This window comes from Vidua chalybeata, chromosome 2 (assembly GCF_026979565.1).
Source record: "Vidua chalybeata isolate OUT-0048 chromosome 2, bVidCha1 merged haplotype, whole genome shotgun sequence".
Classification (NCBI taxonomy): domain Eukaryota; kingdom Metazoa; phylum Chordata; class Aves; order Passeriformes; family Viduidae; genus Vidua; species Vidua chalybeata.
This window is the reverse complement of record NC_071531.1, coordinates 100254350-100278391: the sequence shown is the minus strand read 5'-3', so window position 1 is coordinate 100278391 and position 24042 is coordinate 100254350. Positions and strand designations below refer to the sequence as shown.

At 42.2% G+C, this 24042-nt stretch overlaps 1 protein-coding gene across 6 annotated transcripts in view; it reads right to left on the bottom strand.

Annotated features, from left to right (window-relative positions):
• Nucleotides 1–331: 331 nt before the first annotated feature.
• Nucleotides 332–24042, bottom strand: part of TSC22D1 (TSC22 domain family member 1) — a 90953-nt gene continuing 67242 nt past the window's right edge. For 2 of the 6 annotated variants that reach the window (XM_053934161.1, XM_053934160.1), the window contains 2 exons: nucleotides 2808–2859; nucleotides 332–1765 (listed from right to left, as the gene is read on the bottom strand). In XM_053934161.1, the coding sequence (XP_053790136.1) occupies nucleotides 1508–1765; nucleotides 2808–2859 (310 nt within the window). In that variant the 3' untranslated portion in view covers nucleotides 332–1507. Of the gene's footprint in view, nucleotides 1766–2807; nucleotides 2860–3087; nucleotides 3175–3275; nucleotides 3591–24042 lie in introns of those variants that run through there. The other 4 variants (XR_008429168.1, XM_053934162.1, XM_053934163.1 and 1 more) reach the window with 4 other exon arrangements.

The following is a 24042-nucleotide window of genomic DNA, read 5'->3' as shown; positions in this document are numbered from 1 at the left end:
GGATAGCTGCAGTGCTTACTGCCTTTGTCACCCCAAGTTAAGGATGGGAACTGTGCCAGCATGGAATGACCAGTGCACAGGCAAGGGCACAGTTTGCCACTAGGAAACAACTTATACATTCATATACAACACATATCTGTGGCCCTACAGTCCTAACCATATATAACTGGACCAAACCCAGCACTTTGCTTAGTCAGGTGCCCTATTCCCTCCTCCTCCGTTTAACTTCAGTATCTGCCTGTTTTGAAAAGCTGACCTCACCACCCATGTAAAACTGCATTGCAACATCTTAAAAGTGGCTGTGGTTAACACCAGTACAATATACAAACTGTGATTTATCAACATTGTATGCTTTATTGAAAGTTGACAAGTGCAACAATTAAATACATTGACGTGTTACAACTGTAGAGAACATGCACAAAAACATATGCATACTACTATACAGATCATATGCAAAAAATCCATACTGGGAAATCAAATTTTTTTTCTTTAATTCTTTGCTAGCAGGGCTTGATAATTTTTGGAGTGGTTTTTCCCATCTTGAACCAAACTACAAGGAACAATGATTTACTTCAAGATAATCAGCAGCCAGGGATCTTCAGAAGTTACACAAACAGCATTAATTTGCCAAATTCCGAACAGTTGCGTAGGTGCATTCTTATATATGTAGCATAAAAAAAAAAACTTTTCAAACTTCTTCAGATCAGCCAATTAGACAACTAAACTTCAATCTGTACAACCTAAATAGTTACAGTTTTCTATTTTACAAAGTAATTACACTAAATACACAAATATACAGTAGGCAAATAACCTTCATGGTAATTATCCTATGACCCAACAACTATATTGTCACCTACCTGTTTTTTCTATATATAATACAGCTTTATGCACCTGTCCACTGGTTCAGAAAACGGTGCAAATATTTGCACTTAAGGTTTCAGGTGACAATTAAGTGTTAAACACTGAGATTACCTTTCTCCCTCTTCCTTTTAGATCCTACGCACCAGTCCACACTTTGGAACCCCAATGCACTACAGGGGGTTGAGCCATCACTTTTTACTCCAGTCTATTTCTTCACGTTTCCAAGTTTGAAAAGCACTTGTATCAGCTGTAGCACTGGATGAGTGGAAGGTTTAAAAACAAACAAAAAAACAAAAAAAAAAAAAATAAAAAAATCAGGCATGCAGCTTCGTTTCTCAACCATTGGCAGAAGCTGCTCAAGTCCCCAGTATACTTGTGCTAATTCTCTGGAAGAAGTTTATTTTATTCAACCAACCTAAGAACATAGAGTCCTTCAAGCCAAAGGGGTAAGGGAGGTAAGAGAGACAGATGAGTGTGTAATAGAAGGGGGAGAAGCCTCTCCTGATGTGTGCAAGGCATGGAGTCCTCAGTCTGGGTTGCAGTGTGCACTGAAATGGATGAAGGGTGGCTGTGGCGGATTCCCGCTTGCCCTCCTCGCTCTGGACAGTCCAGAAGCCAGCAATCATGACGACAATGACATCTCAAGCTATGCTGAAGGCCCTGAGCCCTGTGACGTTGGCTGAGCAGGCTGCTGTGTTGTCCCTTGTGACTGGGAAGAGGAAGGCGGAGAACCAGTCTGCAGCTGTGCTTGGAACTGGGCAAGCTGCTCTGGGCTGGCAAGTGTTTTTAGCAGAGTGTTTTCTTGCTCCAGCTGCGAGTTCTTCTCTATCAGCTCTTTGATTTGCTCTTTGAGGACCTCCACTTCCTCCCTTACTGCGTACATCAAGTGACTCTTTACCAGATCCTGAAACGCAAAAAAGAGCGTGTACGTTAGGAAAGCGGCGCAGCTCCCACCGCGGGCTGCCAGCCTGCCCCGCCGGAGACGCGGCAGACCCCGCTGTGCAGTGTGACCCCGCTGTGCCTCGGGCGGCGCTGTCCCGGCTGCGGCCGTGCGGAGCCGAGCGGGGCCGGGCCGGGCCGGGCCGTCAGCGCCGAGCCTCACGTGCGGCCCGGCCTGCACAGCGGCCCCGCCCCCCGCGCCAGGCCCCGCCCCCGCGCGCGCCGGCTGCAGCCAGTTCTGGGCGCAGGTTGCCGCATTTCCCTCCCTCCCGCCGTCCGCGCGCGGCCGCGGGTGACGTCAGAGCGCGGCGCGGCCAATGGGCGGCCGAGTTATTTATAGCCGGGAGTTAAAGGCTCGGAGTTTGCCTAGCAACAGCCGGAGAGGCTCCCGGGAGAGCGGCTCCAGGCACCGCTCCAGTAACAAAGGGCGGCCGGGCCCCCGGCTCCGCGCCGGGCGGGGGCCGGGGCAGCGGCCGCCGCGGCCCCCGGGGCGAAGCCGCCGGCTCCGGGCACCGCAGCGCCCGTGCCGCCCGCGGGGAGAAGGGCGCAGCGGCGGTGGATGCCCCGGCTGCAGCCCGCGGGGGATGCGCTCGCCTGCGCCTGGCGGGGGCGGGGGGGGGGGGAGTTAAAAAGATAAAATTAAAAGTACCCCTAAACGCCCTCTCTTTGGAACTGTAAAACCCCACAGACAGGCTCCGCTTTCTGCCCAGCAGCGCCCCTCCGCCGCCGCATGGAGCCGGGATCAATCGTTTGGGGAGGCAGTAGCCAAGAGCAATGCCGTCATTCCCTCCCCGGCATCAATACACAAACGTGCGCATTCCTCCCCGCGGGAAGCCTTTGATCAATTAAAAATAAAAATAACAAAGCTCCCGAAACCGACGCCGTGCCTCCCCTTCCGTCCCCGGCTCCGCTACCGAAGCGCGTCTCAGCACGGGTATCGGCGCTGTATCCCCATATTGTTTACTGCTTCAAGCACGAACAAGGTTTCATGCCCCATCGGTACGTACCATCGCTTGCTCGATTTTGTTGTCGATAGCTACTACGCTTGCACCAGAGGAGCTGCAAGAGAAAGAAAGAGAAAAAACATACAACATTAGCGGCGGCTGAATTATTTAAGAGACAAGAAACGCGAGGATTGGTAGGCAGTTGGCTGAGAAAGTCATCCTCACGCTGCCCTGCCGCCGCCTCACCAGGATGCTCTAATGCAGCAAAGCAACCTGTGAAGCCGCGCCGAGCCCCCCGCCCGCAGCCCGACCAAATATCCCGACCATTCTGCCCCCGACGGACCACAAAGATGGAGCTCAATCGCAGGCTGCGACAGAAGCGGTGGGCGCCGGGGAGGGCAGCAGCTCCGGGGGGAGAGGCGGGCGCCGGTGCCGCCGCTGCGGCTCCCCCGGACAAAGGAGCCAGCCCGGAGCTCACCTGCCCCGCTACCGCCGCGCCAGCAGAGCCGCTCAGACACAACACTTATTTACCTACTGTCGAGCCTCAGAGACGAGTTGTCGGTGCCCAGCAATGACGATAAGAACGAAATCGAGAAGTGTCTTAGTTGATAAACTCCTAGATCCATTGCCACCGGTCTACAACATTGGGCATTCATGCAACCGCGGCCAGAAACGCTCCCCAGAAAAAAATATATCAGGTCTCGCTCCTCTCGAAGGCGTGTGTGCGTGCGGGGCCGCTCCACCGGGCGAGGCGAGGCGGGGCCGGGACCCTGCGGGACCCTGCGGGGCTGCGCTCGGCCGGCTCCGAGCGGGGTCAGCGCTCCGCCGCGCAGCACAAAACCCGGGCATCCCGGCCCCCCCCCTCATTTATGCGCCGGCGCAGCTTCCCATTGGCTGCGCTGCCCTGGCCCCGCCCCGCCCCGCGCATCTCATTAGCGCGCCCCCCCCCCCCCCGCGCCGCGCGCGGCCCGGGCTGGCGGTGCTTACGCGGAGCGGCCCCGCACGCGCGGAGAGCCGGGGGGGGGGGGGGGGGCGCGGTCCCGCCGCCTCCGCCAGCCCCGGCACGCGCGGGGCCTCAGCGCCGCTCGCGCTGCCGCAGCAACGGAGGGGGATTTAAAATTAAAAAAAAAAAAAAAAAAAAGAGGGGAAAAAAGGGATAAAAGGGAAAAAAAAGGAGAAAATAATAATAATTAGCGGGCCCGAGGAGCGGCGGGGAAACCCCGCACGGCCCGGAGGGAGCGCGGGACGAGCCGAGGGGCCGCCCGTGGCCGCGCCGACAGCGCCACCTATCGGCGCGCGGCTGCGGGAAGGTCCCGGTGCCGCCTCCCACGGCTTATCCAGCGAGCCGGCCCTCGCCTCGACCCCAAATCCGCACATTCCGGCCCCGCAAAGCCGAGCCCGTACCCCGCAGCTCTGCTCGCTTCGCCCACGCCAAGCAGTACAAGTAGGATACCCACACACTGCAGAGACAACTCTCAGACAGCTACGATCCCCCTTTATTCCTCACACACACCTTATGAGCCCATAAAGTCATTTATGAAGAAAATACTCAGACGCTGATCATCTACAAAAGCACATACGGCACAAACCTGTGGATTTCTAGCAAGCCGGCTGATATTATTCTACAGTAACAGGGAAAATGCCTATTCACTTATTTTTAGGTTGCACCATAAGGCACTCACTCTTAAAAGTTGCAGCACATGCATTAATAATTTAGGAAAAGATCCTTCTCACACCTAACTGTGACGTTTTTCTCAACAAATGTTATCCTTTCATGTGTCACAGAACACATCAACTACATTCAGTGCCCGTCCAAGTGATCTTCTCTACCAGTTACAGCGTAGAAAGAGACCCGAGGCTGAACTAGACCACCATGAAATACTGTCACAAGAAACAGCCAGCCTCTAAAACCACTCTTTTCTAGATCTGCACTTTCAGCATGTGTTACATTACTTAAAGGTGCAAAAAAAATAAAGTAAAAAACCTCTTCCATTCTCTACAGCTAACTTCTCCAAGAGCTACAAGTCACATACATCACAAGTGCTGGTCCCAGAAAAGCAGGAAAGCCAGGAGGCATGGAATAATCATCTTAAAGCTAAATTTAGCATTTGCGTATCTGCATCATCCTTCTTAGTTTATTTATGTTGTCCTAGACTACTATTCTTTCATTCAGTAATGCCAGCAGAGTAGTACAAACGAATCCTGTTCACAGGGAGGTCACATTTAAGAATAATAATTCCTCACAGCCACTTTCCTACTACCAGAGAGGGTTCATATCCCACAAGGGCACAGCTCTCATCCCACCCTTTGGATATATGGGGAATTTACACAGGATAGCACCTAACAGGCTGAAAATTAAAGGAAGTGTTTTAGAAAAACTCTTCCGTGTACTGACTTGCAAACTCGTGACAGCAAGTAAACTGAGGCAACGCATTCAAACAGGGGCATCAGGCTCCAGCTTCCCCCCCCACCTCCCGAGGGAACCACGTGCGGTACTGACACCTCCCCGCAGCACTTTCTCTGCAGAGGTTACTCACTACACACCAGTGATGAACGGAGCCGTGTAACAGACAGTGCCAGCAGCACATCAGCTGTACTGGAATCTGTATCAACTCCTTGACTTGATCTAAATTCATGTTTTATGACAGGCTGGGCTTCAAAATCAGTAATGTCTCAAATGAGTCCTCCCCATGGCAGTTACTCAGCACAATTAACAAAACTGCGGTTGGACAAAAGCTCTGGGACAACCTCTGTGCCTTGTAGTTCTTTATCAGAAAAAGGGCAGAGTAGGTGCAAAAATAGGTAAGTCCTATCAGGCTAATCAGGCTTTTTAAAAAGAACTTGAAGGTAGCAAACTCATAGATCTATCCTCAAAACTCCTGCTTTGCTGCTGCAGGACAGACAGCAGACAATTGCATTTGTTTTCATTCATACATATAGAAATAAAGTCATGGTTTCATTCCAAGATGGTTGTTGCTTCTGCCAGAACAACTGATAATTATCGAATGCCATTATTCAGTTTACAACAGAAAAATTACACCATTCTCAAACTAAATTAACAACAACATTGCCATCTTTAATCTGTATTAATCTTCACAAAGAAGAAATAACACATATGATCCTAAATCAATTTCCCACTAAACTCATTAACCATCTTCCATTAACTTCAGTGGGCTTTTAACAAAATATGTCATTTATTTTTAGATGCCTACAAGCAGAGTTGTGATTCAACAGAAAGCTGTCAGCTGCGTAAGTAGGACTGCATATTAATATGCATGTTCTGCTTTGCCCACTCTACAGAAAAGCAAACCATAAATGTCCCTTTATGGCTGAGAAAGCAGATAATCTAGGAAATAAAACACCCCATGATATAAATTACTTTAATCTCCAAAACTGGGGTGAAATTTTTTGGGAGGAGGGGACATCACCACTATATCTGATCTTCTCAATTCAACACCCCATTATCTGCCTGACAAGGACAGACACTGAACTCTTAAGGACTGGGTTTTTGCTGCTGTTTTTCACAAATATCTCACTTATGAAATAAAAATGTACATGGAATATTTAAGGAAGATAGTTCTCCAAACTCAGTTTTCCTCTAGAAGGGCATCAAGATTACTACTGTGTTACTCAAAACCTTATAACCACCTCATTAACAGATAATACGTGATATTCGGCTCCTGGAAAGGCTGGGAGTACTCCTGGGAGTAGAGGTGAGAAAGGCTGCAGAATTCCTCAGTTTGAGGCACTCTCGTCGTGCACTGAGTTGGACAAATTCAAGTTAGCACATGCTTTGGAAGCCTGTGTAGATGCTCTGTGTATCTACAGAGCACCCCAGGTGTTCACAAACTGCATAAAGTAACAGAAGAAGACTCGAGATGGGCTCCTGAGAAATCAGTAGAGTCCGACCAGCACCTTTGATCCTCAAGTAAACTGACTTCTTAAATTGAACATACAAACAGTAGTAAAAGACTTTTCAGCACATGCCACCTTTTGTAATATTTCAGCTCTTAAACACTGTTCCTCCCACTAAATGATTTCCTCTTCTCTCAATTTATTCATGCTAAGCACTTGAAGAAAGCGCTTTTCATCTTAAGCACATAATGAGGTAAACTACAGCACAGAATCATTTTGTCTCTATGCAAGTCTGGTTTGTCATATTTCTCCACGTGTTAAAAAGTTCTTTAACTTAAAACATTTATCTTGGAAGTACCTTGTCAGTGTATGCTCCCTTCAGATGACAACATTAAAAGCCCTAGATAAGCATCTTCTGAACATAAAATAAATCTCATCTTTTGATGATGTTACAAAGATGCCATACCAGAAACCATATTAGAAAAACAGCAATTGCTGTCACAGCACACTTTCATCTTACGCTCAGACAGGCTGAGATCTTGTGAACTTCAACAACAGCTTTCAACTGCAGAATGCAAGTACTGAAGAGGTTAAAAATAAAATCTGCTATTTACTCAAGAAAAGGCTACAGTAATTAGATTCTACCTGACATCTGACTGTGCATTCCACTTGGCATCTAAAAATGGAGAATAAATGGCAGAGTACTATACTGCCTTAAAATTCATAGATTCAAAATTCTTTGTGTACTGACAGCAACCCTCCCAGCATCCAACTTATGCAAAATTCTGCCAAGCTAATAACTGAGAGAGAAAGCTCTGGCTGTACTTGACATCAAGGACTAAATGTTCATTTATTTCAATAGGCCACATTTTTTTTTCTTCATTTCAGTAAAGGTACGTAACTGGAGAAGCTGTCCAACGAACTTTCTTTCCCACAGTAAATCATAAATATTTTTAACAGACTAAGGACCAAAGAACAACCAAACAAAATAACCCCACCCACACAAGCCCCATCTTCAGATAGCCTAAATAAAGATCACAAAATCTCAGCCAACTTCCTTTTCCAGCTCCAAACCTTTAGCTAAGATCTTGATTTAAAGAAACCAAGTCACTAAGAACTTACTGCTCAGCTCCAAAAGACATGTATTTTATTTCCAGATTGAATTCCACTATTTCAATTTATGTACTTCTGCTAAATTGAAAAAGCTCTTTCTACAAGACAGTACTCTCTCAGTTTTCCTAAATGTGAGCTTTTCCTCCCCCATAGAAATATTATTTGCAGCTATAATTTAGTTTATTAGTTTGCTAGAAATTGGAGTTTAGTTCCAGGAAAAACAGATAAAAGGGAAAGCTATGCAATATGCTAGTGAAATGAAGTGCTGTATTTGTTAGTGCTTTTTTTTTTTTTTTTTTTTTTTTTTCCAGATGTGCAAGCATAACTAAATAAATATTTAGTGGAAAGAATACACACACCCTACTGGGGCTCTGGAAATAACGTGACAGTATCTCTGATCGCGGTGCATACACGGAAGTATCACGCTGGGAGCTCTGCACTAGAGACAGAAGGCTGCATTTAAAGCAAGAAGATAACCATGTAAGATCAAAAGAAAAACAAGAAGAGGTTCTCACTGGTTCCTCTGAGGATATCCTCTTTCTCTTTGACAGGCAACTAATTACCAAGTCAATCCTAGTTATTTTTAATGAGAATTATAATGATTCTACCAATTTTAATGCTGACAAAACAAAACATATTGTCTATAATCAAGTACCTGGATACAGTCAAACAAAGAGATGACCCACTTGTTACCCATCACAGAGAATTCTGCAGGGAAATAGGAGCCATCTTAAAGAAATTTGGGTGCTTGGAGAGGGATGTAGGGCATCCCTTTTCCCGTGATCATCCATAGATAACCATCGAGCAATGCAGTTGAGATGAAGGTCTGTGCTCTATACATATCCAATTAGTTTCAAAGTCCCCTCACAGAGCCAGCTGAGGTCTACTATAACTCAAAACCTCAAATTACATCCACATGCTACTCCAAATTTAAAGAAGTTATACATTTGCAGTAACATGCAGCTTGGGAATCACAGGCTTTCCTGATTTCAGAAACCTTCAAACGAGTAGGTGTGAAACATTTAACTTTATTACAGGTGAAATTAGCATCCTGAAAGTTTTAAGTGAGACATCTGAGCCAGGAATATTTTCTTTCCTCCAGAAAGCTGCACACAATGTCACACTGCATGCTGACGTTGTCCCCAGGATGAATGTGGGAAAGAAGTTTAGTTCATAAAGGAGCATATATACAAGAGTGATAAAATGTTACAACCTTTAAGTTTCACTACCCAAGTTTATTTTTCCTTTATGTGAAATTTGGCTTCAATAATTTAAGATTTAATGCATAAAAAAGTGTTCAATTCCCTGGTCTTCTGTGTACCTCTCATGTGTAAAAGCTTTTCTCAAAGGCAAGAACACCCCTTTTGCTTCTCAAAGCAAAAAACACTTACACAAATATTTAATCCTACTTCTAACTGTACAACAGATTTTCAACCACATACTCCAAAATTAAATGAAGGAGGGAAGGAAAGAGTCACTGGATCATTTTAAGTTAACACTTAACAAACATGGCAAGTATATGGAGTGTTTTGGCACACTGACATGACAAGCATTCGGAAAGATGAAATGCTCTGTATTAAAAAGCATCTCTGACTCAGAGGACAAGCAGCCCAGGAGGAACTACAATGGCTGACACCCACCCACCCTAGGTTACCTTCAATAGTACACAATGGCTTTAGTAATCAAATTGAAAAACAGCCAAATTAACCTGTAACTAAGAATGGTCATCTTCTATTATTTTTGAACTTGTATTATTTTCTGTTTCCTTAAGGCTGCAGAAAAGCCACACCATGAAATGAAATGGGAAAACTATGTCTTACTGAGTACTGCTAATTGTGGAAGGGGGAGATGGACGATCTAAAGGCCCTTAATTTCCCCTGTCCCCAGCCCCTTATAAAGTTTACACCCATTATGCCTTTTTTTAACTCCTTAGTCCATTCCTTCCTCTTTTCCCACCTCTTCCCCTGTTTCTAATTGTTATCCTTGAAACTATATTGAAAATCTTGGATCAGCTAATAATTTACTCATGCTTATTAAAAAAGTATTTGTATAGCATTAACAGCTGGTCTGCACTTCCCACTGAATATCATTTGCCCTTTGATGGCCAACACTTGCCTGTGTTTCCCACAGAAGCCTGTCACACTAGAAGCCAACTCAGGGTTGCTAGGAAAAAAACCAAAACCTCTGCAATTAACTAGAGTTGTCCTATGGTCTTCAGGAAGCTGAGAATGAAGTTCCCTACCCCAGCTTTTACAGAAATTATTACGAACAGCTGATGAAAAGTACAGAAACAAAACCTAAGTCCTCAGTGTGGGAAGGGAGCACCCGGGATGCCGAAACCGATCTGCCGTGAACGAGGATGAAAATCGGCCACTTCTCAGCTTTTGTGGTGGCAGATCCCTCGTTACCACCCTGCTGTGCAGAACCATTTTAAGGTCATTCTGTTCAATAACATTAAACTCCCAACGCTGCAACTTGTTTACACGTATAGAAAAATAAAGACAATAAGCTCAGAGTTCAATGCCACTTTTCTTCCTCAGCAAATACGTTAAGACAACAGACCTCTATCCAGCTGCCCATTTAGACTCCCACAGTTTCAGTCTCTGCAATCACCAGCAAATGGCTTCACATGTATCAGCAGTATCAATATATAAATAGGGAAATGACTTTAAGATTAATTCCCCTGGCGCCAATGCATGCATATTACACAAAATTGAAACGCCATATTTCCTTATCTCTGAGTGGTCAAAATACTCTGCTCTAGTAATGCCACAACCCACAGTTTATCATCATTTGGTGAGTTCCTAAGAAAATACAGGAAAACGTAAAGACTTTCTGTACCATCCAAGAAGAACTGTACTTTAACAGGCTGAATTTACTGTAGCCTATTTAAAGGTATTTTTTCTACCTGAATGGATATTTTAATTTCTAGAAATCAAACCCCATTTACTTCCATTACCATTCAGGAAGAATGGGGAGAATTTCCACAAACAAATAAGAATATGACTGCACAGTACAGTGTACCCCAAAATCTTACTTTCCTTTAACAGCCACTGAGTTGAGCATTTGTGGGATAATTTCCTGCCTAACCTGTACCTTCCCCCCATCTGTGAAAACAAACGTATGAGAGGAATTTGATGAATGTCGATGCTTCAACTCAGTAAGTACAGCACTGAGAAACAGGTAGAGCTCAACTCTGGAGTGGGAAGGCACTCTCAGGCTTCTTAATCCAGGCACAGCTTCAGTGATTTAAGAGACACAAATCCTGCTGACTCACAATCGCAGAAATCCCAGAGTATCTCCATTTACACTCTCTTTGCTGAAGGAATAAATTGTAAAGTGATACTGATTTGAAATAGAACACAATATATCTGGGAAAGTAGGTAAGACTATAAAATGAGGTGTGCTGCAAAACTTAAAAATTACCTAAAGAACAGATTGATCGAAATTTTAATTTGACCTGACTGCCTTGTGGCTTTAGGGATGCATTACCTACTTTAGCACAACACTTCGTTCTTGAAACTCTGCCACACTGCAAACCAAAGAGAACAGAACATAGATGTGCTGGCTCAGCATATTTTGAACACATCCCTGGAGCACCTTCTAGGCCAGAGACTGCAATCAGCTGGCATGGGGCCAGGTCATCTACAAAAGGCTGTATATCCTGAAGTCCTGGTTCTCCTTCAAATAGGATCCAGCCTTCCTCAGTACCCTACTGATCCTGCAAAGGAACCTCAGGCAGTAAGAAGCTCTAATTTTCCACAGGACAGCATCTTCTAGCTTCAAAGCAGCAAGTACCTTGAGACTGTTGGATCCATGGTGGCCATGCAGGGCACACACCACTGACATTTAGCTGCCCTTGAGCCAGACATCCTGCAAACAGCAGAAGATGTTCTCTTTATCTTTTAATACACAACTTGCGAAGGAAAGACTGCAGCCTATCATGTCATACCTAATCCGTATCTGGGTAATCGTCTTTATGCAGTGATGGCTACATTTACAAGTGGCACCCTGTTTATGAAGCATTCCTGTCCTCTCCCTAAAACTGCTGATGCATGGTTTTTGGTGGATATCCACCTAAACCATTTAATTAGATGTCCAAGGTTTTGTATATATAAGGTCCAAGGCTCATGGATATACTATGTCAGGCACCTAAAACTTCTGAAAAACAATTACTTCATCCTTCAGAAACCACTACCATTATAATGACACCTTGAACCTCTGTGGCTTAAAACCATTCAAAACAAAACCCAATCCCCACAAAAACAAAACCAGAGTAACTCCAGTATCAGAAGTCTAAGTAACCCAGTTAGAAATGCATGGAGTCCAAAACAGCTCCCAGGAGTTATTTCCTCATTCTTACACAGGGTGTTAGCCCAGTAGCCACTCTTCTACAGCATCAACACAGTGAGCTGCCACATTACTCTCAATATATGGGAAGGAGAGAAAATCCCTACTGCAACACAGAATTTAAATCCCCTCTTCAGCTCCCCTGACAGAGCCAAGGCACCACTGCTGTTCACCAAGCACAGAGGACAGAAGGATCTCTCCTAAAACCCACACTAGGCAACCTCCCATCCAGGGAGGCGTGCCTCCTCCCACACAAGCTACACAACAGGGGAATTCCTCTCTGACTGTTCCCAGCTGCTACTAATTGACAGAGGCCCTCACCAGGTGGACAGTAATATCAATCTGCAGCTCAGGTACAAACAATCATGACAACTACAAACAAAAATATTTCTAAGTGAATGTTTGAGTCACAGCACTGCTGCCCACTCAGATAGGCTCCTGACTTGAATTAGTTTGCCCAAACCTGTTTTTCTGCTCTATTTCTGAAGAACTCAGCATTTTAAACCAAGTTGTCAATAAACTGAAGCAGGAAGAACAGAAACATTAAACTGATTCTGAGGCTGGGGGATTTTACTTATACTGATAGTCTGAAAAATGTCAAGGTACTTCAAAGGATCCTTTAAATCCTTGGGAGGACTGAGATGTGACTTGAGTGAAAAATAACCTTTAAATAGAGAAAACACTAGGTTTAAGAGGCTATTGGACTTTTATTTCTTCATATTAGAATACAACTACCTAACATTTACCTAATGATGAATTAAAGCCTCTTTTTTTAGAAGAGTAAGAACATTAGCTTATAAATACAGTGAGTTTTCTGTCCCTTGATAACACAAAATCATAGGATCGTTTAGGTTGGAAAAGACCTTTAAGATCATTGAGTCCAACTGTAAAACCTAACACTGCCACGTCCACCTGTCAGAGACTCAGGTCCATCACTCAGGTATGCTTTTAATAGATTTAAATTACTGATGTTCTGATAGGGATGACCTAAACATAACAGCAACACATGTGTTTTCATGCCTGCCTTCAATATTAATGTATTTTAACCAACTACAGCCCACTTTACCCATCCTAAGAGTTAGCAGATGGAGCCAGTGCTCCCTCCTTCCAGTTTATGCCATAACCAAAGGCTGAAGTATCTTCTGACCTGTGTTTATCTCCCCCCACCCTCCCTGCTCACATCTTCAGCACTTCCAACCAAGTTTCAAAAAGAAATGTGGAGGATGCCACACCACCATTTACTCTGTATGAATATGGAAAGATGATGGTGTACATCCAAAGTGGACACAGCCACCTGTCTGCAGTTTGCACTTCACAAGAGGCTGGAGCTCTTGCACACCCATACAATCACCATTTCCAGCTGTCTAGTGTTAGACAGTTCCCCAATAGCACAAAGACATTAGGGATTGCTTTTCCAAAACAATTTGGTGGAGCTCCAGAGCATAAACTCTGACTCTCAGACTTCATTCTGGCAGCCTTAAAATGCAAAATATGCATAAAGTATTTAATTTTATTAAGAGTACAAGTACTTCTCAGTATGCTGTAAACTGCCCTTGACCAAGGACTGCAAGAAGGAAAAGATTCACCCAACTGTATCCATATTCTCTAAGTTTTAAATGAGATGCCTGACCCCAGAATTGTTTCTCTTTCCTCCAGAAAGCCACACATAACTGCACCCATTCTCAAATTCCACATCTACACCAGAAAAAGCTAAATGCTTCTTTCTTTGTATTTGACCCATGCATCCAGCAGGGTCAGTTTTGAGAAAAAACATACAGTCACATGCAATATTAGCCAAGAAAGGCTGCCATTTGCAATTGTCATTTAGCATTTGCTATTTTTGGTGACAGGACAACCAGCCACCTTGAATTCACTGAACAATAACCAGGAGAAAACCAGCATCTCTGCAAGAGAAACTAGAGAAATCAAAGGCAAATGAAAACTAAATAGAAAGCAGCTTGCAGAGTAAGACTACAGGAGAAACTGTCCACATTTTCTGTATAATGCTAGCAGATGCAGACTTTGGTTTATTACTAGAGGTGCTGCATCATGTTCCTGTGTGTATCAGTGAAAGTCAGTCACAACAAAACCTTTTAATAATGCAAAAAGATTAAAGAAAATTACACATTTACTCCACCACACCTTTTTCATTACACATTCTGTGGAATAGCTTGGTTGATGGTAGGAAACAACCTCCTCAATACTACCTCCCTTGTTCAGTAATACATGATACCAATATACTACTGTATACACGTGCTACTCACACATAACATAACTGTTCCCATTACATATAATTTGCTGTTACAGAATATTATATTTACCCTTAAGCATTCAGATTAATTTACTACAATTTTACTGTTCATTTGAAAGTTCAACATGTTTTCAGAAAGTGTCAGTTACTGAAAAAAAATTGAAATTGAGCTTTTAAAAAAAGTTTTCCAATGTACAATTTAATATTGTTTAAAGTGACACCATTCGCAGAGGAAAGCTGTTCTCCACAGGCAATACCACAAACATAACGTGACAAAAATATGAAGTTAAAAGTATTAGTTGATATATGTAAACATTTATATAAGATCAAGGGGTTTAGATTTTAAGGGTGTGGCATAACAAAAGCACCAGTTCAGAGATCAGAAGATAGGAACAAATTCCATGCTCCCTCCCACAGATGGGTATTTTCCTTCTGCACACAGAAAAACAACTCTGCAACATGAAGAGTCAGGGCATTTTTTTCCCTTCACTGTCATGAATTTTTAACTCAACAAAATAATTCTTCCAATTCACCAAGTTACTTGGTATTTATTTTAAACACGAGAAAGAACCATATCAAAAACATGCAGTTCATATTTCACTGTAAATACGGAGGTTGCAAAAGACTAAGCTGTATTTCAGTTCTTTCCAAACATTGAACAAGACAGATTAACTAAACTTTTCTTCAATCATGTGACAGTACAGAAGATAGTGCATATTATGTATGAAAAGTATTTGAATGAATACAAACTTACTTGATAATGAGTTTCAAATCCTGTTTTTTTCAAATTATCTTTTTTTTGTTTAATATTACATTACTTAAGATTTGTAAAAACTGGAATAACATTAGAAAAAAAAGAAATAAAAGCACTACAAGAGCAAACATTTTATAATATGGATTATTTTAAATACTGCAGTAAAGATATTTCAAGGCATGTAGGTTTCCACTGAATAAGTAATCAACTCTGCATGACAGTACTCTCAACCAGTATGATGTTCCTGGCTTGAAATAGTTTTAACAAGTGCCAAGCACCTTGATTTAGAAGTATTAAGTATTTGTGCAAACAAAATAAAGGAACCTCCCCCCAAAATTAAAACAAATAAATCAAGCATCTACATATTAAAAATTTTACAAGTACCTCTTCAGATGCTGTTCCAGTTCCAAGAATAACACTTTCATGATTTTTGGTCAGGCACTTGTTTCTGGAGAAGTCCCACTTTCATTGATGTATCTACTTAGTACCTGCTGATTAGTTTGCCCCAGATAGAGGGTCAGAAGAAATACCTCAGTCCTCAGTGGCTGTAAGATTAGCATTAGCATTCCTCTATTAACTACAGGTCCTGAATTCTGCAGCACTTTAAGAATCGCAAAGCCTTGCCCGTTAAAGATTATCCACCTGCTTAAATTCAGAGTTTGCTGAGTTTAATACTGGTTGGTCATGATCAAGAAAAACAAGAAGGGCAAACAGTGACACCACAGATCCTGAGGTCACATGGTGTTCTGTTACATAAAGCATCAAAAGAGATTAAAATCTTCATGATTACGTTTTCAAATCTCAAACAAATGCATCTTCTCTCAGCAGTGCCAAATTCGTCAACTCTAAAGCTGATTCAACTTGCTCCCACTTTTTGTGAAGCATGTATTAATCACTACAGGTAGCTAATTCTGCTTAGAGAAAGGCAGCAGAAGTTGTACTGTTTCTCAAATCAAAGTTCTAAGGCTTAATGGCAATTCTAACTAGACACGAAAGTGACAGTAGCTTGTTTGCCAGAAAATATTTTACACAGACAAATCCTGTCCATCACTGCTACTTTAAAAAGAACCAGTGATGAGAGTTGGAGACATGTATCTAGTTAGTCAGATAAAGATAGCAACTCATCATGTATCAAGCCAAAATTCAATCAAATACTGCATATTCTTCCTCACAGAAACACAGATTGCCATGAGGAGGTTCTGGTGCATTGTAGTAACTCTCTGCCATGTAACAATGAGCCTATATGCATAGATACCATTATCCCACGTTGCTGCAACGTAAGCATTTTCCTTCCTTGACCCTGTTGAATGCTTTTCAGTGGGAAGAGAAGTTGACTGCCCACAGTACATGGTAGAGAAGGAAAGAAGATTAATTTCCTTACTCCACAGGCAAGCTGCAGAGTGAGAAAGAACCCTCACCATGGAAACAGCCAGCCACTTGCAGTAAGTGCATAGGAACTCCCACCACACCAGAGAGCATGGGCAATGGTTACACCTTTCCATCAGACCAAGACCACACAAATGCAGAGACAAAACCAGAAACCCAACCTAGCAAATGTTACTTGGGCTTACTGCTGACTGCTAAAGTGATGTCACACGTGTCTCCTCAAGTAGGTTTGCCTTGCAAGAATACATTGGAAAGAAACCAAATTGAAGGGTTGAACAAATTCTTAGAATCATAGAATGATCTGGGCTGGAAGGGACCTTAAAGACCATCTAGTTCCAACCCCCCAGTGATGGGCAGGTACACCTTCCACTAGACCAGGTTGCTCAAAACCCCATCCAACCTGACCTTGAACACTGCCAGGGATAGGACATCCACAGCTTCTCTGGGCCTCCTGTGCCATGTCTCACCATTCTCATTGTAAAGAATCGCTTCCTGTTATCTAAACCTGCCTTGTGTCAGCTGGCTCAGAGCACCGCCATATATTAGTTACCTGCACTTCTGCTGTACCTTGCCAAGGCAGTGAAGAGGTGATTGATGGCAAGAGAAGTAGGTATTACACAATAAAAAAGAAAGGGGTCTGGCTTGGGTGAGGAAGGGAGTGTTAAAACCAACTAGTTAGAACTAAGAGGTCTACCATCACACACAAGGAGTATTTTCTTTAGGAGGTAGTGAAGAAGCAGAGAAAAGAAAAATGCAAATTGTTTTCCCTTGGAAATGAGGGGTGCAGTGGGATTAGTTCCCCATTCCCAAAGCCTAGAGGGAATTCAGAAAATTTAAATGGAGCTTCAGATGTACTAACTGTGAAGGAGGGCAGAATATTTCTAAACAGTCTTCCCAGATCCTTGTACGCCTGTCTTACAAGGACAGAGCATAATGTTCCTGTTAAGGCACACCAAGGAGCTGAAGCTGGCAAGTTACACTTTACAATAAATGTTTCTCTTAATATATCAAGTCCATCTCTCTCAGTTCCACATGGGAATGGGTAACAGTCAAGGCTGATTTTAGCATTCTCCTCTCACTCCCACTGAAAAGGCACAGAGGTGGGACCACTCAGGTGGGGGAGCAGTTGTATTCCTGGATCTTGGTCCTTGGAGTAGAGGCAGACTGATATAACAGCCCTAAAAGAGGGATGTTTACTCTAAAAGCAGAGCTCCTCTAGAAAGCTTCAAATGGATACAACCACTTATAAGAGAGAGGTGAATCAAAGTCAACAGACTTCAATGGAAAATAAACAAGGAACAAAGGAAACAGCAATCACACCAATAAACAACTACTGAGAAAGTCTGACCCAATATTATTGAGTAACTTCAGTACTCAAAATGAAATATTACTTATAGCATGGAATCTTACTTATTTTAAAGAGCTGAAGTATCAAGCTGACTAGAAGAATGCTCAAAACCAATTCCAAAAAGCTGAACGAAAACAGAAATTTTACTTTGAGCAGCATCCTGATATATCCTTCCAGAGTTGGAGACAGCAATAACTCCTAATGAATACTGCTGGTTACACAGTCCCATATATCAGATATGCTAAGCCGAGGCAGTCAGGCTTAGTGTCAGTTAGCTTAGCTAAGCCAGAACTTAGCTCAGTCCTGTGTCCCACAGAACTGCACCAAGAGAGCTGATAGATTTAAGATGCTATTCCCCTAACGCTGCTGCCTTCTTGCCACCTCTGTTGCCTGTAAAGCTGCACAGTCGATACCACGTAGGAGAACAATCTTTCTCCATACCTACCACGCATACAGGATGTGCCCACTGGTCACAGGTGTTTTCCAGGATGCCTGAAACTATGGATACAGTCTGACATATGTTGGGGTGGGAAGGGGATGAAAGCAGTGACATTAACCTTTCCAGTCTTTACCTTCTCCTTTCCTATTCCAAGATGCCCTCTGAACAGGAGCTCCATCATGCTAGCAGCTATCATGAGAGTTAAAAAAGGGTCCAGTAAGTTATGCATAGTTGACTAATACACCACTCAGCTCCAAAGCTCTTCTGACTCAAATCTGGGTTTCCCATATAGCCAGAAAGATCACTAAATGTTAGATTACATGGGGGGGGGGGGAAGGAATTTCTTAAGAGACACAAGTCTAAGCACTGGATAAAATTCATGGAAGATTAGTAACTGTACTATTAACTCACATCCACAAATAAAGACACAATAAAAAGATACTACTGCAAATATTATTTTTGCAGCATCCTTCTCCTGAATTTCTGCTAAAATTCTTGTAATTTGCTCTGCTTACTAGAAGAAGCCACATCAGAGTCAGTTTGAAAGTGAAAAGCAAATATATACACACCCAAGCATGTATGATGTGGGACTGCAGCATATAGCAGCTGCTTCATTCTGCAAAGCAGCAAGTTCACTGCTGGGCCTACAAAGAAAAGCCACAGCTAGCTCCATCTCTGGTAACACCAATCACCTTTCCTCAAGCTTCAGCACCAGTTCTGGTGATGACTTTACAGTGAGGCAACACTCACATAGACTTCATTTGATGATACTTCTTTAGCTGTGTCAAGGAAAATTATTTCTATACCACTGATCTAGAAGCACCTAATTCAAATTAATCAGCTTTTTATTTGGGGGGTGGTTGTGTGCCAGAGGAATCTATATCAATTCCACTTCTCACCTTCACAAAAAATAGCAAAGGATATGCTTTGTCAGTTACCAGACTGAAAACAAATTAAAGTGAAAACACAACTACTTCAGAGGCAGGCATTCTGACAAATATGTCATTTTTTCATAAGCATTCCCCATAAATTTGACAAAGTTGGTTCCAGTGCATTCAAGTAATTAAAAGCATTACTTAATTATGTGTGAGTCAACAACTTACGGGTAATAGAAACCACAAAGAAATTGTAAAACAACTGGATTATCTAAGAGATTGAATATTTTTATTGCTTTGAAAAATAGCCTCTAGCTGCAACTGAAAAATGCCTGAAGTACAAGGATCTTCGTTCTTCTCCTGTCACATTCAAGAATTCAGCATCAAGCTATGCTTTCCTTCCTTTGTCCTGAACTAGCCTGGCTCTTATATAAAGTGACAGATTGCTCACAGATGAATTATCACTCTGGGTACATGAGAATGTCAGATACAGGCAAATTTTAAAATTTAATGAAACAAAAAACAAGATTTCATGCATGAGAGCATCAGGGTACCTAGGTTCTCCCCCACCCATAGTTCTTATGTCCAAAGGGGAAAAGGGAGCCTATTTCAAGATTCTTGATTTGTGGTACTCCTTGACAGTTTTGCTTTAAAAAAAAATTAAATTAAAAAATACATCAGCCCAAGTTTAAATCTAACCTGTAAGTGAATGAATCTGGCATTCATCCAGCAGAATTTACTGTTAATGTCAGTCTGAATAAAGTGTAGCACTTCAGCCCACATTCCTCAGCGTATTACACATCACTGATTGAGCTGCCACACCTCCACGGAGTAAACATTTAGTAGGTTCACTTTCCACATTCTATAGAGGACTTCAGACACTGTTTGAATAATGCAGACTTCACCATAAGAAGCAGAAAATAAAGCCAACCTTTAGACTACAGACATAAAGCACCCTACGGTAACAAGCATCAATTTTGACATGATGCAACAAACTAAGAATAAGTTTAAAATTCAGATGTGCCTATGAGTTCTTGATAAAGCATAACATATACCAGACATTCAAGCTCTTCTGGAGACTTTAAAGTTGCAAACATGCAACCCTTAAGATATTTAGAGCTTTAAAAAAATTACAAGTACAGCAAAGAAATCGTTATATGAAGTTTCAGTGCTTACTGTATGGGAGATATCCCATATATCAACTGCATCCTAACCTACAGGATTTTTAATGTCCTGTTACCAAGCACTCTCCTATTTTAAAATCAATCATTATGGAGTGCTTTGGCACAGGGTTTTGCAAGGCTGCTAGTCAGCAATAGCAGCACACAAAAACAAAAACTGACTTCAGAAAATATTAGAAACCATGAGTAAAGCAATGCATGCCAGAATATCAAAGGAAATAATTTTAATGACAAGAAGAAGTAAAAAGCACAAAAAACCCCTGTAAAAAGACATCTGCACTGTAGTGAAAACCAAAGCACTGAAGTGAAAGACAAGAACATGGACAACAAACTGGGAAGTATCTCATTCCCAAATGTTAGCAGCAAAAATCACTGCTGTATTTTTGCTATCTTTGTATTTTGAATGACTATAATGAAGTGCAGTTAGAGAAGATAGCTTTCAGTCTATCATTAAGCAATTAAAAAAAAGTCTTTAGTTATTAACATCCTAATTGAAAATCTGAGGAATTTTCTTATACATTGCTCATAGTCATCACCAGGTGATACCAAAGGTATGGCTTTCAGTTACACAGAGATAAACACTACAATTACACATGTTTAGCCTGTTAGTTTACACTCAATTTTTATTTTCATCTTGGTACCCCTACATATATACTGCTGAAAAGCAACTCCTCCGTGTGTGAAAGAGCAAGAAATACATGTGGGGAAGATCTCACTGGATTGAAACATCCATTTAGCCTGGGAGCCACTTCTAGGCACAGCCCGAGGCAGATACTTAGGTGAGAACCCAAAAAGGCAAGCAGATAAATGCAATTTTCCTACAGTATCCTCCAACCTGCCAGCAACCAGCAGCTTGAGGAGCTCCTGCACAAGAAGAAATAACTTAGTGTTTAATGATGCAAGAGAATTTTTTTTGAAGAATTGGTCCATTTATTTTCCTTTCAAGAAATTACTTATATCACATAGTTCTGAAGTTTTCATAAAATTCTGGCTGGTTAATTTGGAGTTAATTACCCAGGGAAGAGACTTTTTAAAATTATCAAATATGAAGCATCAATCACCCTGGCTTCTAAAGAGATATGATTTTGAATCTCAAGAGCAGTCCTGATTTAAGAACACACATTAGAAACACCTGGAAGGCAGCACAAGCATGAAGGAGCAGCTGCAGGAGTCAGTCTTCTCCTTCAAGAACTACAGTGAGCAATCTGCGAGTGCTTTACATTCCACTAACTGAAAGTCACTGAACTTCTGTCATTTAATCATACAGAAGAGCAAATATCATCAAAGCATATTCAAACTGTGCAACTGTTAGCATTGATACTGAACACACACTGCCAGTTAGAACAGTTACTGGTGACTGCTTTTTGTACAGTGGAAATCAGTAAAATCAGATTAAGCCTACAGGGGACAAGCCCAGTATCTCTTCCACTTCTAAAAGTAAGGCATGTCTCTACCCTGGCTGTGCTTTGTTATCCTAATCTGAGTGCTCCTTTCCTTTGCTGCAGTACCTGTGAAACACAAACCAGCAGAATCTGATTAACAAGAAGCCTGATGAACATGAACTGGCACAGCACCTAACAACAGCTCAGCATTTTTTGCTGCAAGGGATTGACTATTTATTTTGCATGTTACATCAACTGAATACAAAATTAAAAATGAAGGATTTGCAGAAATTCAGCCAGACTGGAGGGGAAGGAACCCTGCCCCCCAAAACATATCAGCATTCAACATAAGCATACAAGAGAGAACTTGAGAATACTATGAAGTTGTAGTTGCCAGTTGTACAGTCCATGAAATGGAGCCTCAGTTTTGACAGAAAAATGCACCATGAAGAAATACTCAGAGCTTCCTATTGAAAAGGGCCATCCAAAACCTCCACAGGAAAATTGCAGACTAAATTTCTGTCCTGCCTAAACCTCCAAACTGAGACTCATTACTAGGTGTGAGCTAACAGGAACCAGTTAAATCTAGAATGATGATACTCTTCCTCAGTAATACTGGAATTTTATGAAACTAAATTACAGCAGACATTCCTTGAGCATTTTATGACATCCATATTAAAGGAGTAAATCAAAGGTTTAGAATAATGTAGTTATAACCATTATCAAGACAATACCAAAAAATCTGGGGGAATAAAAATTCTTAGAGTTAAAAATTCTTCCTTTATTTCAGGTTTCAGAGAGCAGCCTGTACTCAAACAGCAGTTCAGGCCCAGTAAGCTTTGGGAGCCATAAGGTTACTGTCTTATTTTTAACAGGTCAGCCTGCTTACAAAAGGAAGCAAGCAGAACATCACCTCTGAGACACTACAAAAGCACCAATCCATACAGGAGTAACCAAGCCCTTTTGGTGTTGTGAGCACAGGAGTTTTAACATGACCCTCACTGCTGTAAGCAAGCTGCAGAGACCAGATGGACTGGGGTTCTCTCTGCCATGCCAAGTATTCTCTCACAGAAGGAAAAACACTTTGTTATCCTGCCTCTCTTCCTTCAATTAGGCCAGAAATTCTGCAAGGCAAGATCTAGCTAGAAAGTGATTCTCTGATATTTAAACCAGAATAAAACCCTCCATTAACACATTGCTTCCCAAGAGGACCACCCCAGGACCTCTCATGAGCAGCACAAGGTGAGTGCTGTGCATGCAGAAGAAAGAAGGGTGTTTCAGCTTGCTGCTGAAACTGAAACTTCACGGTCTGACAAGTGTTCTGTGTGTTACCTCTTCTTGTACAAATTACTTCCATCATACTGTGAAACCTACTGAAATGCTTAAAGAGATTTGACAGGAAAACAGCATCAACGAAGTAACACCACAGGTGGCAAAATAAATACCTTGCCACTTTGAGACACTGATATCACAGAGGTGTTCTCCTGTAATGAATCCCATCAGTGGCCCACCGGGAATGATTAAGCTACATTAGTTCAAGCATCAACATCACCCTAACAGTAGCTCCTTTAGCAGGCATTGGAAGACAGCACTAGGCAAATACTTCATTATTTTTACTGTGAACATTTAACTCTTACACTGTGTCTATTTCAGTGTACTTCTAAACTGACTGCCTTTGCCAATGTTTATTTCAGAAAAAACTGAAAGTCATCACCTTCAATTTTCGTATCTGGCTATGTAACAACACCAGCAATTCTGAAATTAGCTGCTTCTGACAAAGCATTTTCTTCAGAGACCTTCTGACAATATTTTCACTTCTTCCCTTATCAGTCAGAAACACAGTATGTGACAACATTACAGATGCACTGAAATGCCCCTCAAGCCAGAAACTGCCTCATTAGTTCCATAGCCAGTAATTATCAGTGATTTTCTTGAACTGAATTGCTGTAATCAGGTGAGCAAAAAGCTATTAAGGTTATTTAGGAGACCAAAATAAGCACTTGGAAGAGTATCACTGCATCTCAGAGGAAGAAATACTATTTTTATATAAACTACAATTGAGACTGAAAAGTGTATTTATAGTGAAATTAAATATTAAATAAATAACAGAACCACAGGAAAACCATCAAACTACAGATTTGGAAGCTAGAAAAACATGTCAGTGAACTAAAGAGAGCTGCCAGAGTAAGAAGCAAAGATTCAAAATAAAAAGGCAAGTGGAAGCAGGGAAGAAAGAGGGAGAAAAAGTAATCAGGGCAAGTCAAACAGTTAGGAGAGAGAAGGGTCAGGAACTGCATGAGGGAGTGAAGAGGAAAAAGGAGTTATTGGCTAAAAATACCCAAAAGAAAGGTAACAGCAGATGGG